At 43.7% G+C, this 13,428-nt stretch overlaps 1 protein-coding gene across 1 annotated transcript in view; it reads left to right on the top strand.

Annotated features, from left to right (window-relative positions):
* Positions 1-13,428, top strand: part of lmtk2 (lemur tyrosine kinase 2) — a 30,267-nt gene that overhangs the window by 2,672 nt on the left and 14,167 nt on the right. Inside the window, exons 2-6 of the mRNA XM_012825919.3 lie at positions 3,091-3,212; positions 3,332-3,482; positions 6,866-6,942; positions 7,560-7,678; positions 8,323-8,410. Coding sequence (XP_012681373.1) covers positions 3,091-3,212; positions 3,332-3,482; positions 6,866-6,942; positions 7,560-7,678; positions 8,323-8,410 — 557 coding nt within the window. The remainder of the gene's footprint in view (positions 1-3,090; positions 3,213-3,331; positions 3,483-6,865; positions 6,943-7,559; positions 7,679-8,322; positions 8,411-13,428) is intronic.

Below are 13,428 nucleotides of genomic sequence, written 5' to 3' on the forward strand. Positions count from 1 at the left end.
TGACAGGCGTATTCCTCATTCCTGCTGTGGTAATGAACAACTGGAGAATGTGTGATATCTGAGTACTCTAACACTATTCTTCATTAAATCTCACATTAAAGCTTGTCTGCCATATAGTGGACTGTGAAAGCAATTCATCTTGACAACCTTGTAATGAGTCAGTAAGTTCAAATGTACATTTAAAGCAGTGGTTCCCAAACCTTTCATGGCAGACCCCCCTTTGACACTCATTACCTGTTTTTTAATTAGAAAAACAGATGCCTATCAGCTGTTGTATATCTTTTCTTAAACATTCTTTCTACATTTGAACAGCTTGGCCTAACATTTCCAATTGAATTTCATCAATCAGTTAAACGTTTAATAAAAAAAAGGATGTTCATCAGCTGTTGCATGGGTTTTCTTTAACATTCTTTCTAGTTTCTAGATTTGAACAGTTAAACATTTTCTATAACATTTCATCAATCAGTTAAACCGAAATACTTTATCAGTTAAGCATTTTTTTAATTTGATTTGATCAGAGCGCACAGATCAAATCTGGACAGATTAAATATAGTTTGAATTGGTTCCTATTAGGTGCATGTCCATTGTGGTAATGATGAGGCTAGCTATTCCTTCTAACTGTAGACCCTGGCCATATTGTATTATATCAGTTTTTTTTTTACCCTCAGTCCACGTCCCGCCTTCTGTAACTATAACCCCACTTTGGGAACCACAGATTTTAAGGTCTGTACGAAGAAGTTGACAATAAACAGTGGATTCCTAATGTTTTATCCAGTTTGACATGATGGATGGACATTCAACAGAAATTGCTATTCAGTTGAAACTAATTTGTCCCATCTTTATAGGGTTTCTGTGAATGTGTGGTGCAGTTTTGTGTGATGTTTACATTCTCCAGTTGATCCACGGCTATCCCAATCATCTAGTCATACCCTTTTTGCACTATGGTTGCATCTTTTTGTGGCCCAAACTACCTGAAAACCACAGATGTTTGTCTGTCATGCTGGGCAGTGGCCATGGGTAACCAGGCCTGTCTAGACTTTACATACTGGGCTGAGCACCTACTTGCATGCAAATTATTTGTACTTGACTCGGCAACCTTATCTGCTTTCCAAGACACTGTTGTTCAGCAAGACCATCTCTCCCGCTTAGTCCAGGACTGTCAGAGAAATGACCAGGCCAGGGACTCCATTGTTGATTTACAAGAATCACTACAAGAATTTCAAGAATTACAAGACCACCCTTAGCTGTCTGTAGAAACCTGAACTCAGGACTGAATGATTAATGAGGCTTCTTTTGCAAGTGACTGAGAAGGGTGCCCCGAAACTCTGGACCATTGATGTCCCGTTTTGATGTGTCACTGTCACATACTGGGCTGTGCATCCGTAGAACTGGGTCAGCTCCTCCTCTCTGTGGACAGAGACCACTTTGCCAGGCAGGCATGAGAAATAAGATATGGCAGCTCCTGGGCTTTTGGCTAGGAAACCAGCTGAATTATTTGGTACACACGTGGGGTCATGATGCAGGCTGAGACTGAGATAAGAGGGAAGAGATCGTCATAATAAAGGGTCATCAGCCTCTTTTTATTTATTTATTTATTTATTTATTTATTAATTACTATTTTCCTCCCCCTAGCCAGCAATAGCTATTTTCCTAGAACCATAACCTTGGCTTTTGTTGGTTAAACTAGCTGAAGGTTTGTTGGCACAGGCGCGAGGCTAACGGTTGAACAATCTATTTGAGAATAGTTAAACAGCCTTAGCCAGTGTTGTACTTTGACCTCTCTCTATGTTGTACTTGGGTTGAATATTGACCAAGAAAGAATGCACAGCAGTCGCTGTTAAGGGTTACTGTCATTGTGTCATGTGGAAGGACGTTTTATTCCTTTATTTGTTTCATGCCTTTATGACATTATTTGTGCTAGTTAATGCTTTGGACCTGAGACTTGGAGGTCATGTGACAGGGTGTGACTCATGTGTATGACTCAGGTGTGTATGGCCACACCATTGTTGAACTCTAAAATTGGTGTCTGTTTTTCAAGCCTGTAGCTTACCATAGTGTGTAGAGAGCTAGGATAACTGCTCTGTGAGTAGGCAGGGTTGTGTAACCTTGCTCTAATGTGAGGGCCCCATCATTATTTATAGCTAGTACATTCTACTATGTAACCGTTTAAACGTAAACAATCCAAGACAAAAAAAAACCCTGAGATGTTTGGAGTTCAGTTCCCCCTTCACCCTTTTCATTCGCTTCGATGACTCTTGTCGGACAAGATACAGGAGAGTTCTTGGGGTTGTGTTCTTTTAGTTCAGCACACGCACACACGCGCACACACGCAGACACGCACGCACGCACACACACACACACACACACACACAGAGCGAGAGACAGACAGACAGACAGACAGACCGACAGAAACCAGCAATTAGGGCTTAGGCCCAGATCAGGAATAGGCTAACGGGTGAGGAGATGGAGTGTGATTTGAGGGAATGGTGCGTTGGGGGTTGCTTTCAGCACAGACATCCAAACCCTCACGGTACAAGCGAAGTTGCCAAAGTGCCACGCAGCTGAAACAAATGATGATGATGATGATGATGCTGCTGTGGGGCTGAAAGCTATCAGCTATTTAATTGCTTTAGAGGTAGAAAAGAACCATACACCTGTTCAGTTTACTGTGGGTCAGCTAAGTATGCAAACATTGTGTGTGAATTCGATTTTGGAGTAGGTGTCTGTCCAAACGCTGCATTGTAAGCAGAAAGTAAACCACTGTTCATTCTTCACCTCTATTACAGGCTATTCCAAATCCCTGTGTGTGTGTGTCAACTGTCATCTGAATCTTGTATGATTATGGGCATTTGTTATATGGTTTTGTGTAGATACCGTGGTTGCACAAGTACTAACTTTGTTTGTGTAAATATAAGCATTAAGACAACTAGTACCTGTGGTTCTAAAGCTCTGTAGTGTGTTTGTGTGTGCACCTCTTAAATGACTAACCCTGTCATGTTTGTGTGTGCAGCTCTTAAACTATTAACCCTGTCATGTTTGTCGCTGTGCAGCTCTTAAATGACTAACCCTGTCATGTTTGTGGCTGTGCAGTGGCGTTGGGGGAGGAGGCCCTTCAGCTGTCTCTGCTGGTGTCTGTCTGTGCGCTGGTGGTGCTGGTCCTAGTGCTCTTCAACTGTGTCACCTGCTGCAAGGAACGGGAAATCAACTTCAAGGTGAGTTCACACCACCCAGCCCTTTAAAGGAGGTTAGGCAGAACACACAGGCCATTTCATGTCGAAGTCGCTGTGGCAAAACAAAACTGATTGGTTTCATTTGCATCGGTCCCCCCCAGGAATTCGAGGACAATTTTGAAGATGAGATCGACTTCACCCCACCGGCCGAGGACACCCCCTCCATGCAGTCCCCAGCAGAGGTGTACACTTTGGCCGTGCCCCCCGTCGCCATGCCAGGACCACCCCATTTAGACCTGCCTAGGATTGCAGGTTGGTCACTCATGCAGTCCCACTCTGGCAGTTCTAATGAGCAATAATTTGATCAACAGTCAATGGAAAGTTCTCACCTCTGTAGGATAGAGGTGTAGAAAGACGGGTTGTGTCACAAGACCTTGCACTAGATCATGAAAGCCCTTGCGGTGCTGTGCTTTGTTGTGTATTTTGAAAGGTTCGCAGGGCCAGATATTTTTGCCATGGCACTTCCTGGAAACCATAGATGATAAGCAGGTTGTGGTGTTGGAGTTGAATGTCCTGCTGACCTTGTTGGCATGACCAATTTACATCTGCTGCTGTACACTTGATTGCCTCATAACCTCCTCATAACTTTTGACCCACCATATTTGTATTCTTTTATTGGTGTATTAGAGTCCTCCTCATACTTTTATGTCATCATAAATGTCCCGAGAGCTGTCATAATGAAGCTCATACACAAAGGGTTGCACGACCACAGCAATAAAGGATTTCATTCAGAATTTCATAAGCGGATACAGCTACAGCTGTCCTCCCCCTTGAGGTGGTTGAGTCTGTGACTTGTCAATGCTTGTTTTCAGAATACGTCCTTAATTGCTTATACAATCTTTATTTAAAAATACATCTTTTTATAACTTGCATCCACTGTGTTTTGCCTTAAACAAATATAGTTTCATGATGGGCCACTCAGATCACACACAGGCTTAGTTCCTTAGTCTCTCAGTTAGCCTGAGTTATACATTAGGGCTTTGTAGTAACTCTTTCTTAAGCATGTGTACTTTCCCAGTTCACCAATTGATTTCCTTTTTGGTTCTGTGAGTGCCCGATTAGGTTGAGCGAGAGCATTATAAGTCGAAGCAGAAAGTGAAATCTTTCCCTTTGTGCGGTTTAAGTACATGTGTACTCGCTCTCAGAGAATAACAAGGCCAGGATTAGTAGTAAGATTAATTGTTGGATTATGCTGGGTTAATATGATGAAAGCATTTACAGTTCTTACAGTAGGCTGACCTCAGCTATGTCTGGTGGTACAGGGTCTTGTGTTTTAAACAAATAGATCCAGTGTTGATTGCACATTTGTATTCTTTGCATGACCGCACAATAATAATGTGAATGATGATGACTAAAAAGTGGAAGGCTGATTTGTAATAATCTAAAGGACACACGACTTAAAGGCTGTGCATAGGCTTAATCTGTCTGCCTGTGGGAAATGGATACAAAGCTGGTGTTCTCGCCTGGTCTTACGAGACATTGTGTTGCTTTAGTTGCAAATTTCAGAAAAATCCTTGGGCCATATTTATGAAGGGTGTTTAGCCTGTGTTTTCTGGTCAATGTCTAAGCCTTATACACTTGTTAAATATAGCTTGTACATGCCCAGTTAAAAAGGTGATGATGATGACTGAAATGTATGTACGATGATTAGCACTGGCCATGTCTAACTTGATTAATGGCACAATGATCAGTGTTCAAAAGGAATCACCTGCTGCATGGGCCCTCATTCTATTGGCTTAGCCAGACCTGTACGTTACGGCCTTTCAAATGGGCCATATTGTGTGAGTACAGTTTGACCATTGAAAGCCTTGTGCAGTTTGACCATTGAGCCAGTAAACAATAATTTTTACTCCAACCTCTGCAGTTCCTGAGATGAAAAAAATGAAAATGTGCTCATCATCGTGCCCCTTAGTGGCGATGTTTCATATTTGGTCCATAGTTTCTATGTGCCATTTTAAATGAGCCTGTGAAGTTTCATGAAGATTTTCCATTTACACAGGCAAATATTGACTGCTGAAATTTGATTGGCTGTTGGCAGCCATTTTGATGAGCGAGCCAATCGCACTTTAGTAAATGTGATCAAATAGGGTGTAAGTATAATGAAGGAAGTATAAGTGTACCAAATTTCAGACACCGACACAAACAATTAAAGGAATCATGGTGTTCATGTGTTTCTTTTAATGACAGCAGTCAATATAACAACTGAACAATTATTTGAACTGTACATTGAACTTAACATAGGAACATTTGTTTTTATGACAATTATCCAGAAAGTGTGCAGCTTTTGCAGTGTATCTTTCTGGGATTCTGGAAGAACATCTTTTTGAGAGAGTTGTGGCCTAAAATTCCTGATTTCGTGGGAGCTTTTCCAAAAAGTTGTGATGAAAGTTGTTTTTTCGGTGTTTGTTGCGATGAAATTGCGGGAGCAAGTGAAAGTTGCGATTAAAAAGTTGCAAATTTCTCTCTTTATAATCATAGTTATTTGTTGAAAAATAAGTAATTTATAAACAAACATTCATTAAAGAACAAAACCATTGAGAAATGGTCCTCCTAAATAACCTTACCAACATACCAAACAAAAGATTACCAGGACTACAAAAATTTAGCAAAATAGGCTTTACTTATCCACAACGAAGTGCACCTGTTGGTATTACAAAAGGACCCTCAGTAAGTCTGAATAAAATGTTATGAATGTCTCAGCCTTCACATATGATGGAAAAAAACAGCCTGTGTCACTGTGATATGTCTCGTCGTCTGAGCTCGAGGCTTTGGGAAATAATCGGATTTATTGTTTCCTTCATTATTTACAGCAAAACATATCATTTTCATTACATTTCATAGATTTATTACCAGACTCTATGGAAAAAGGGCCACACACACCCCTCACAGAATATGGTCTATGGTCCACACCACGTTCGCAGGGCAGAATTTCCGCCCTTGGTGTAGCCGCGGAAGGGAGGGAGTTGTGGGAGACGACGATGATTGGTCAAATTTGTGGGAAAGTTGCGATGATGTGTTCAAATTGCAACGTCGCGCTGAATTCACTGGGATTTCGCGTTCCACCAAAGATGTTTTATTGTGAAGATGGCAATCCCGTTGTTTCTGAAAGTCCAGTCCATGGGAAATTGTGCCAACTCCCTATATATATATATATATTTAGTGTCTGCTGACTTTATTGACATGGGTCTGAAGTAGTCTTTAGCTGTATAGATACGAAGTCAGTACTGTTTACAACTCTTACATATTGGAAACATTCTGTCCATTGGTGGCCGTTACAGTGAAATGTGGAACTGCCATCGAAGGGCACTATGGGGTCTAGAGAGAGGGAGAGTGGGGGCAGGGTTGTGCGGAAGGTGGAAGAGAAGAGCGAGGAACAAACACTGGCATGCCTTTACGGAATAACTGGTTATGTAACGCAACATCAAACTATACTGGTATTAATGGTATTGTCGAATCCTATATCGTTTTAACATATTTTGGTATACCTTATAAAGTCAATATACCGCCCAGCCCTGTGATCACTACCAACTAAGTATAAAAAGAAAGAACCAGAATGTTTTGTAGCTGCAGTGCCACACTATTGACTCAACTAATTGCCTTAACTAATCAGTGATGTGTTGGTTTGTCCTCAACAGATGGATCATCAGGCCCCCATGTGGCTCGCCACAGCCTCAGTTACATACAGGAGATTGGCAGCGGCTGGTTTGGCAAGGTAAGCCTGGCCTGGGTGAGCTCTTCACAGGATCTTACTGTTTGTATGGTTGCATGCGGCCGACAGTTGAAGGGGAAAATGCTGGAAACGCTTTTAAATATTCTAAGTCCAATAAGCAATCGATTTGCCAGAGAGGGGTGGATTAACTCCCGATTCGCATAAGGTATAATGCAACTAAAGTTGATGAAAATGGGCTTATTTGCCTACATTTGCATTTGTTGCGATTTGGTGTTTCTGTAAAGGTTGCCCTGACAACCTTTTTTGATCCCACACCAGAGCACAACTCCTCCCATGATTAAAAGAATGTCCATTTTAATTTGCATAACACAGCTGATGTAAATGCACACAGACTTGCACTGTCTTCGCCAGCCAGCCATTGACAGTGGTGTTTGATTGTAAATGTGCCTTCCCATCTTAATGGAAAACTCTCATAATTGTCCTGTATCTAGTTGTAATAATAAGTATGACTAAGTAATTTTAACTGCTGTCACCTTTCCAAGGGACTCTGCTACAATCTGTGGCTAGGGTTGAACTAGTGCTCATGTCCAGTTCCTCATGCTTGTGGTTGTTTCCCTCCCTCCTCCATGCCTATTCCCATGGTGCCCGTCCCCTCTTAGGTTCTCCTGAGTGAGATCTATGCTGACCTGGGCGCCTCCAGAGTGGTGGTGCAGGAGCTCAAGGCCAACGCCGGAGCCAAGGAGCAGAATGACTTCCTCCAGCAGGGAGACCCTTACAGGTGAGGTCACAGGTCTAGGCTAGAGCAGGGAGACTTACAGGTGAGGTCACAGGTCTAGGCTAGAGCAGGGAGACTCTTACAGGTGAGGTCACAGGTCATATGCTAGAGCAGGGAGACTCTTACAGGTGAGGTCACAGGTCTAGGCTAGAGCATAAAGCATGTGCTGCACCTGAAGAGATCTATACCAAACCATGGGTTATTGAAGGTCGAACTTAGTACAAATGAAGATGTTATAGAGCAAACCAGCTGTCAAAATCAGTGTAATTGACCATCACTATGACTGGTACAGTCAAATGAATAGACACTAAGTGAATTGTGGTAAGGCCAGAAACGGGTAACCTGTGCCCCTTCATATGTTCCTAGCTGCTCAGTGCAGTTGTGCCCATCCCTGTATTTTAAGTCGTTCTCCATGGTGGTTTAGTTGCCAGCCCCAGTTGGGTTGATAAATGAGTCCAGCAACAGTTTGACATCTGGGGACAAGCTTTATTGAAGTGATGCGTTTCAGCACACAGGCTTTCATCATGACACAACTCTGTTGTTGTGTGTCTGAGCCTTTTTTGGGTCCAAGAAAACATCTAGAGGGCAGGGTTACAGGAGCATCTTGACCTGGTCCTAACATGTACACTTCTCCTGTCCCTCTGCAGGGTCCTCCAGCACCCTAACATCCTCCAGTGTCTCGGCCAGTGCGTGGAGGCCATCCCCTTTCTGCTGGTCTTTGAGTATTGTGAGCTGGTAAGTGTGTTAACACTATTGTGACTTATATTCACAGATTACTCTGTGGAATGTGAAAACAAGACAGGGATATTTTTGAATTCCCTGCTTTCTCTCTGGGGTAAAAAAAAAGAAAAAGTAAGTACATGTATTAGTACAGTGGTGTTCACCAGTGTGTGAAGTACATGTATTAGTACAGTGGTGTTCACCAGTGTGTGAAGTACATGTATTAGTACAGTGGTGTTCACCAGTGTGTGAAGTACATGTATGTGGTGCTTGAAAGTGTGTGAACTCTTTAGAATTGTCTTTATTTATTGATATTACACATCTTTGAGTGGCAAAAGTATGAGAACCTCTGGGATTAGCAGTTCATTTGAAGGTGAGATCAGATCTGGTGTTTTCAATGAATGGGATATCAGTCAGGTGTGAGTGGGCGCCATGTTTCATTTAAAGAACAGGGATCTATCAAAGCCTGATTTTCACAAGACATTTTTGTGGAAGTGTATCATGGCACGGACAAAGTAGATTTCTGAGTACCTCAGGAAAAGAGTTGTTGATGCTCATCAGGCTTGAAAAGGTTACAAAGAGTTTGGACTCCAATCCAGTCCAGTCCAGTGTCAGCCAGGCCCAGTGAGAGGTGACATACCTGTGGCTCCCACTGCCCTGTGGCTCACCCTCTCCTGAGGCCAACTACCACCATCCAAAGCGTCAGTTCTTTCATCAGAATCTCTTGGTTGTTGTTGATGGTGGGGATAATTTAAGCAAGCAAACAAAACAAGCTAAACAAAAGATGGCGTGCCAAGTTTGTCTAGCTCATATGGAAATGAGGGGAACAGGCAGCTGCACCTTCAGAAGGCCCAACCACTCGGCCACAGGTAGTGACATCACTGAAGCCCCGCCTGTAAGTCAGTGATTTGCCTACAATGGGACCCAACCTATCCTAACATCAAACATCCAAACGCCATTGTAAGTCTGGACAAAAATAGAGATATTGTTAATCAGTGGAATCCAACATCAGCAGTTTTACCATCTGTTCCCCACATGATTACTGTTACTGTTTGAGCGGGAAATGTTCAGATTTGTTTGTAGGTTAGGTTAGACAGGTGCTTAGTGTTGTTGTCTCTTTGGGTTTGTGGGAACATCTAGTCATGGCTCATCTCTGGGCTGGGGCCACCTCCACCCCCTCCCAGCTGTAAGGAGAGATCCATCTCCCAGAGAGCCCGACTGGAGGGACGTTGCACCGCTGCCGTGCCGCTGCCTGCCCCCCCCTTGATTTACTTCATCTTTCTCCTCAGTCTATTTCTGTTGCTCTGTTGCCTCTTTTGCACCCTGAGCAGTGAGTCACGCAGTTACGAGCACCCTTTCCTGCACCCATCCCAACACCCCACACACTCACTTTCTCTCTCTCGCACACTCTCTCTCTCTGTCTCTCTCTGTCTCTGTCTCTGGCTCTGGCTCTCTCTCTCGCACTCTCTATCTCTCGCACTCTCTATCTCTCGCACTCTCTCTCTCTCGCACTCTCTCTCTCTCGCACTCTCTCTCTCTCTCTCTCTCTCTCTCTCTCCCCCCCACCCCCTCCTTCCACCCTTTCCTAGTCCCGAAGCCCAATTAAGCAACAGGCTCCTCTTTCTCTCTGTCAGTCAGGCATCTCGCTGTGTTGGTGCATTTTTTTTTTGGCTACGGCTGGCTCCCTGGTTGCTGAAGCACACAGCCTTTTAGTGTGTGTGTGTGTGTGTGTGTGTGTGTGTGTGTGTGTGTGTGTGTGTGTGTGTGTGTGTGTGTGACCCCTCTCCCCATCACGTCAGCTCAGGACTGAAAGCTGCACCAGGGAGATTATTCAGCCATTTAAGAGCTGCTCTTTCTCTACCTCTGCTCAGCTCTTTAATCAAAGCGCTTCAGGGCTGTCCAGTGGATTGCCTACATCTGACTTCACCCGAGTGGTTAGTTTGTGTGACACTGGGATTGTTTCGGCCTGTCTGTTTATGCAAACTTGTGCCTGTATTTGTTTAAGGGTGTGCAAATACCCCTTTTCCACCAAAGCCGCACCAGCACCAGCTTTTAGGTGGGCCAGAAACAAGAACCGGTGACGTCGGGTTCGTCCCGAGATTATGGGCGGAGCTACCACACCAGAAACAGATATTTTCGCCGCCATTTTTTTCCCACCGTCAACCAAGAGGATGAGTGAAAACGGTGAAAACATAAATGAAAAATCCATCCAGCAGTGGATCACCGATGAAATAAAAACATTGATAGCGATTTTGTCATCAACAGAAATGCAAGACAAACTTGGGGAGGCAGTAAGGAAAGCTAAACTATATGAGGAAATAGGGGGAGAGTTGGAGATGGCGGGGTTCAAAAGGACAACAGACCAAGTAACAAACTAATTAAAAAAATAAAGAAAGCTTTCATCCATCAAAATGTGTTGTCTGCATCGTATACAGTAACTCTTTCAATCTATCTTGTTTTGGTTGTGTGATGTCACACCTAAGATTAGCTGTTGACTAAGCAAATTCGTGTAGCAGCTAGCTAACTAGCATTAGCTGCTAGCTGTCGTGAGGTACTGTTACAGTTGTTGTGGCAACTGGTAAGTAGGTAGTAGCTAGTCTACTTGTGTAAAGATATATGTATTGTTTATGTAATCACTTATATATGTATTGTTTATGTAATCACTTTTATATATCCAACCCAAATGCTTTGGCAATACTAGTCTACAACGTTATGGTCATGCCAATAAAGCTTCTTTTGAATTGAATTGAATAGTCAACTCCCGTCATGAACTGCATTGTCACTCGTTTGATCTACGTGGAGACATATAGAAAACCCGTTGCCAAGTAAACAGAACATTAACTTAAGCTCGTTTGGTACTACATGGTATTAAAAATGAAACATAATAGCAGTTTTATCGAAATTTGTTTGCCTTCTCCCAGGAATAAAACCACTCGTAAATAACTAGTAACCTGTCACAACATTCCAAAATGTTCAGCTAGGACAACGGAGGCGTATGACGTGATTTAAAGACGTAGCTAGCCCAACTATGGCTCTCGGTCGGTGGAAAATCGAGCTGGTTCTTAGATAAGAACCAGCACCGAACCGCTTAAGCACCAGCCCGGAACCAGCACCGGCCCGGCTTTGGTGGAAAAGGGGTATTAGAGCACCTGCAAAACAAAATGGACTCCTAAAGCAGAATAAATAAACAGAATGCATGTTTTATGACCTGGAAACAGCAGAGAATGTGTAGGGGCAGTAGTCAAGGCTGGGTTTATGTTTAGATGGACATGACATTGGCTGGAGTGGGTGTCTGTGCTGACAAGCTGCCCCTGTGAAGTGAAGTGAAGTGCTGAGTTGGGTCGGGTCAGTGGAGGATGAGAGGGTCAGGTGTGTGTGTGTGTGTGTGTGTGTGTGTGTGCACGTGCATATTAGATAGTTGTCTTTGGTTGTTCTGAGCATCAGACTAAAAACCTTCTCTCACTCTAAATTACAAAAATCAAGTTATTGTCCCACAATTTCATGGTTTATGTTTGCATAATATAAGCACTTATTTCATGTTGATTGTTGAGTTGTTTGTGTTACCATGGAGAGTGGAGGAGGGTGTCAGTGTGATGAGTGTGTGATGGATGGTTTGTTGGGGCCTGACTCGGGGCATTCTGCACACAAATAAGCAGGCGTGTGCAACCGGAGCAGAGCTGGCTGGAGGCTAGCTGCCGAACACTGACTGACAGCCTCGTCTGCTCAGGAACCTAGCCGCGTGTGTGTGTGCGCGTGCGAGTGTGCGACTGCGTGCGTGTGTGCGTGGCAAGGGTTCCAAATGTGTTTGAAAGGGAACATGTAAATCATGTTCACTTGAAACATCCCAGACAGTGTTGTATATCTGTATGTAATGTTCTCTAAAGTGGTTGACTATGAAGTAAGAGTGCTTTGTGCATTCGAGGGGAAAGAGATGGCTGCAGTGGAGTTTCCTCAGTGAGCACCGTTGGTCTTTATGGATGTGCTACGCTTCTGTCCTGTTCTGTCCTGCAAACAAGCTCATGCTGTGATGTACCAGACAAGTTTAACAATCTCTTGCTGATACACATGTTCTACTTTACCTTTGGAAGTGTCCTGCTTCTCCCCCCACTGTTCACCGTCATCACATCTCTCCCCCCACTGTTCACCGTGGTCACATCTCTCCCCCCACTATTCACCGTGGCCACATCTCTCCCCTCAAGCCTCTGATATGCCCACCAAAGCATTTGTTGTTGCATCTTGCTGCACGACTGGTGGCTCTGTCTGCTGATGTGCATACAGCCTCCCTCCCTCACACACACACTGCCTCTGCCTCCATATCTGTCGCTGCTAGTGGATTAGTCACCTGTGCAGCCTCACTCCCAGCCCCTGCGTCTCTCTCCACACGGCTGTATCCCTCACAGCTGCTTGTGGGAGAGGTGTGGAGCGCGGAGGCAGCTGATTTATGGCTGTTGCATAAGTGACGTTCCGTAATCTGGCAGCGGTGTGACGATAGCAGAGGCCCAGACGGAAGGAGGCTTCAAACACCCCCCCACCCCACCTTTGTAAACAGAGACGCCTGCAGCCCTGCGCTCGGGGCATTCTTCTCCACTGTGTTACCTCACCCCACTGTCTGCAGCCCTGGGCCTCTTAAGACCATTCCTCTGGTCTGTTGGAGAAGGCGTGATTGGTGGGAAGCGCTCGTCTCGTACTTGTTTACGTTTGCACCAGGGCTGACTATTGGCTGTTCCCTCAGGATAATAAACATCACACATGCCTTTTGGAATCTACATATATATACACTATACATATTGGAAAAAACATTAGTGAAATGGTACAGTACTGGTGTACATTGTATTGCATATAAAAAAAATTAAAAAAAAAACTGTTAATTTAATGTCAATGTTTTAAAGATCAAATAAATCCCTTAAGCACCACAAGCTTTAAAATAAAACCTTCTAAGAACTAAGATTTTTCTTCATATTGCATATGCTTAACATATTTGTTAAGAATACCAGCGTGATCCGTTGTCATCGTTGTATGAAGCTTAGAAGCTT

Source organism: Clupea harengus, chromosome 1, assembly GCF_900700415.2.
Source record: "Clupea harengus chromosome 1, Ch_v2.0.2, whole genome shotgun sequence".
Taxonomy (NCBI): Eukaryota; Metazoa; Chordata; class Actinopteri; order Clupeiformes; family Clupeidae; genus Clupea; species Clupea harengus.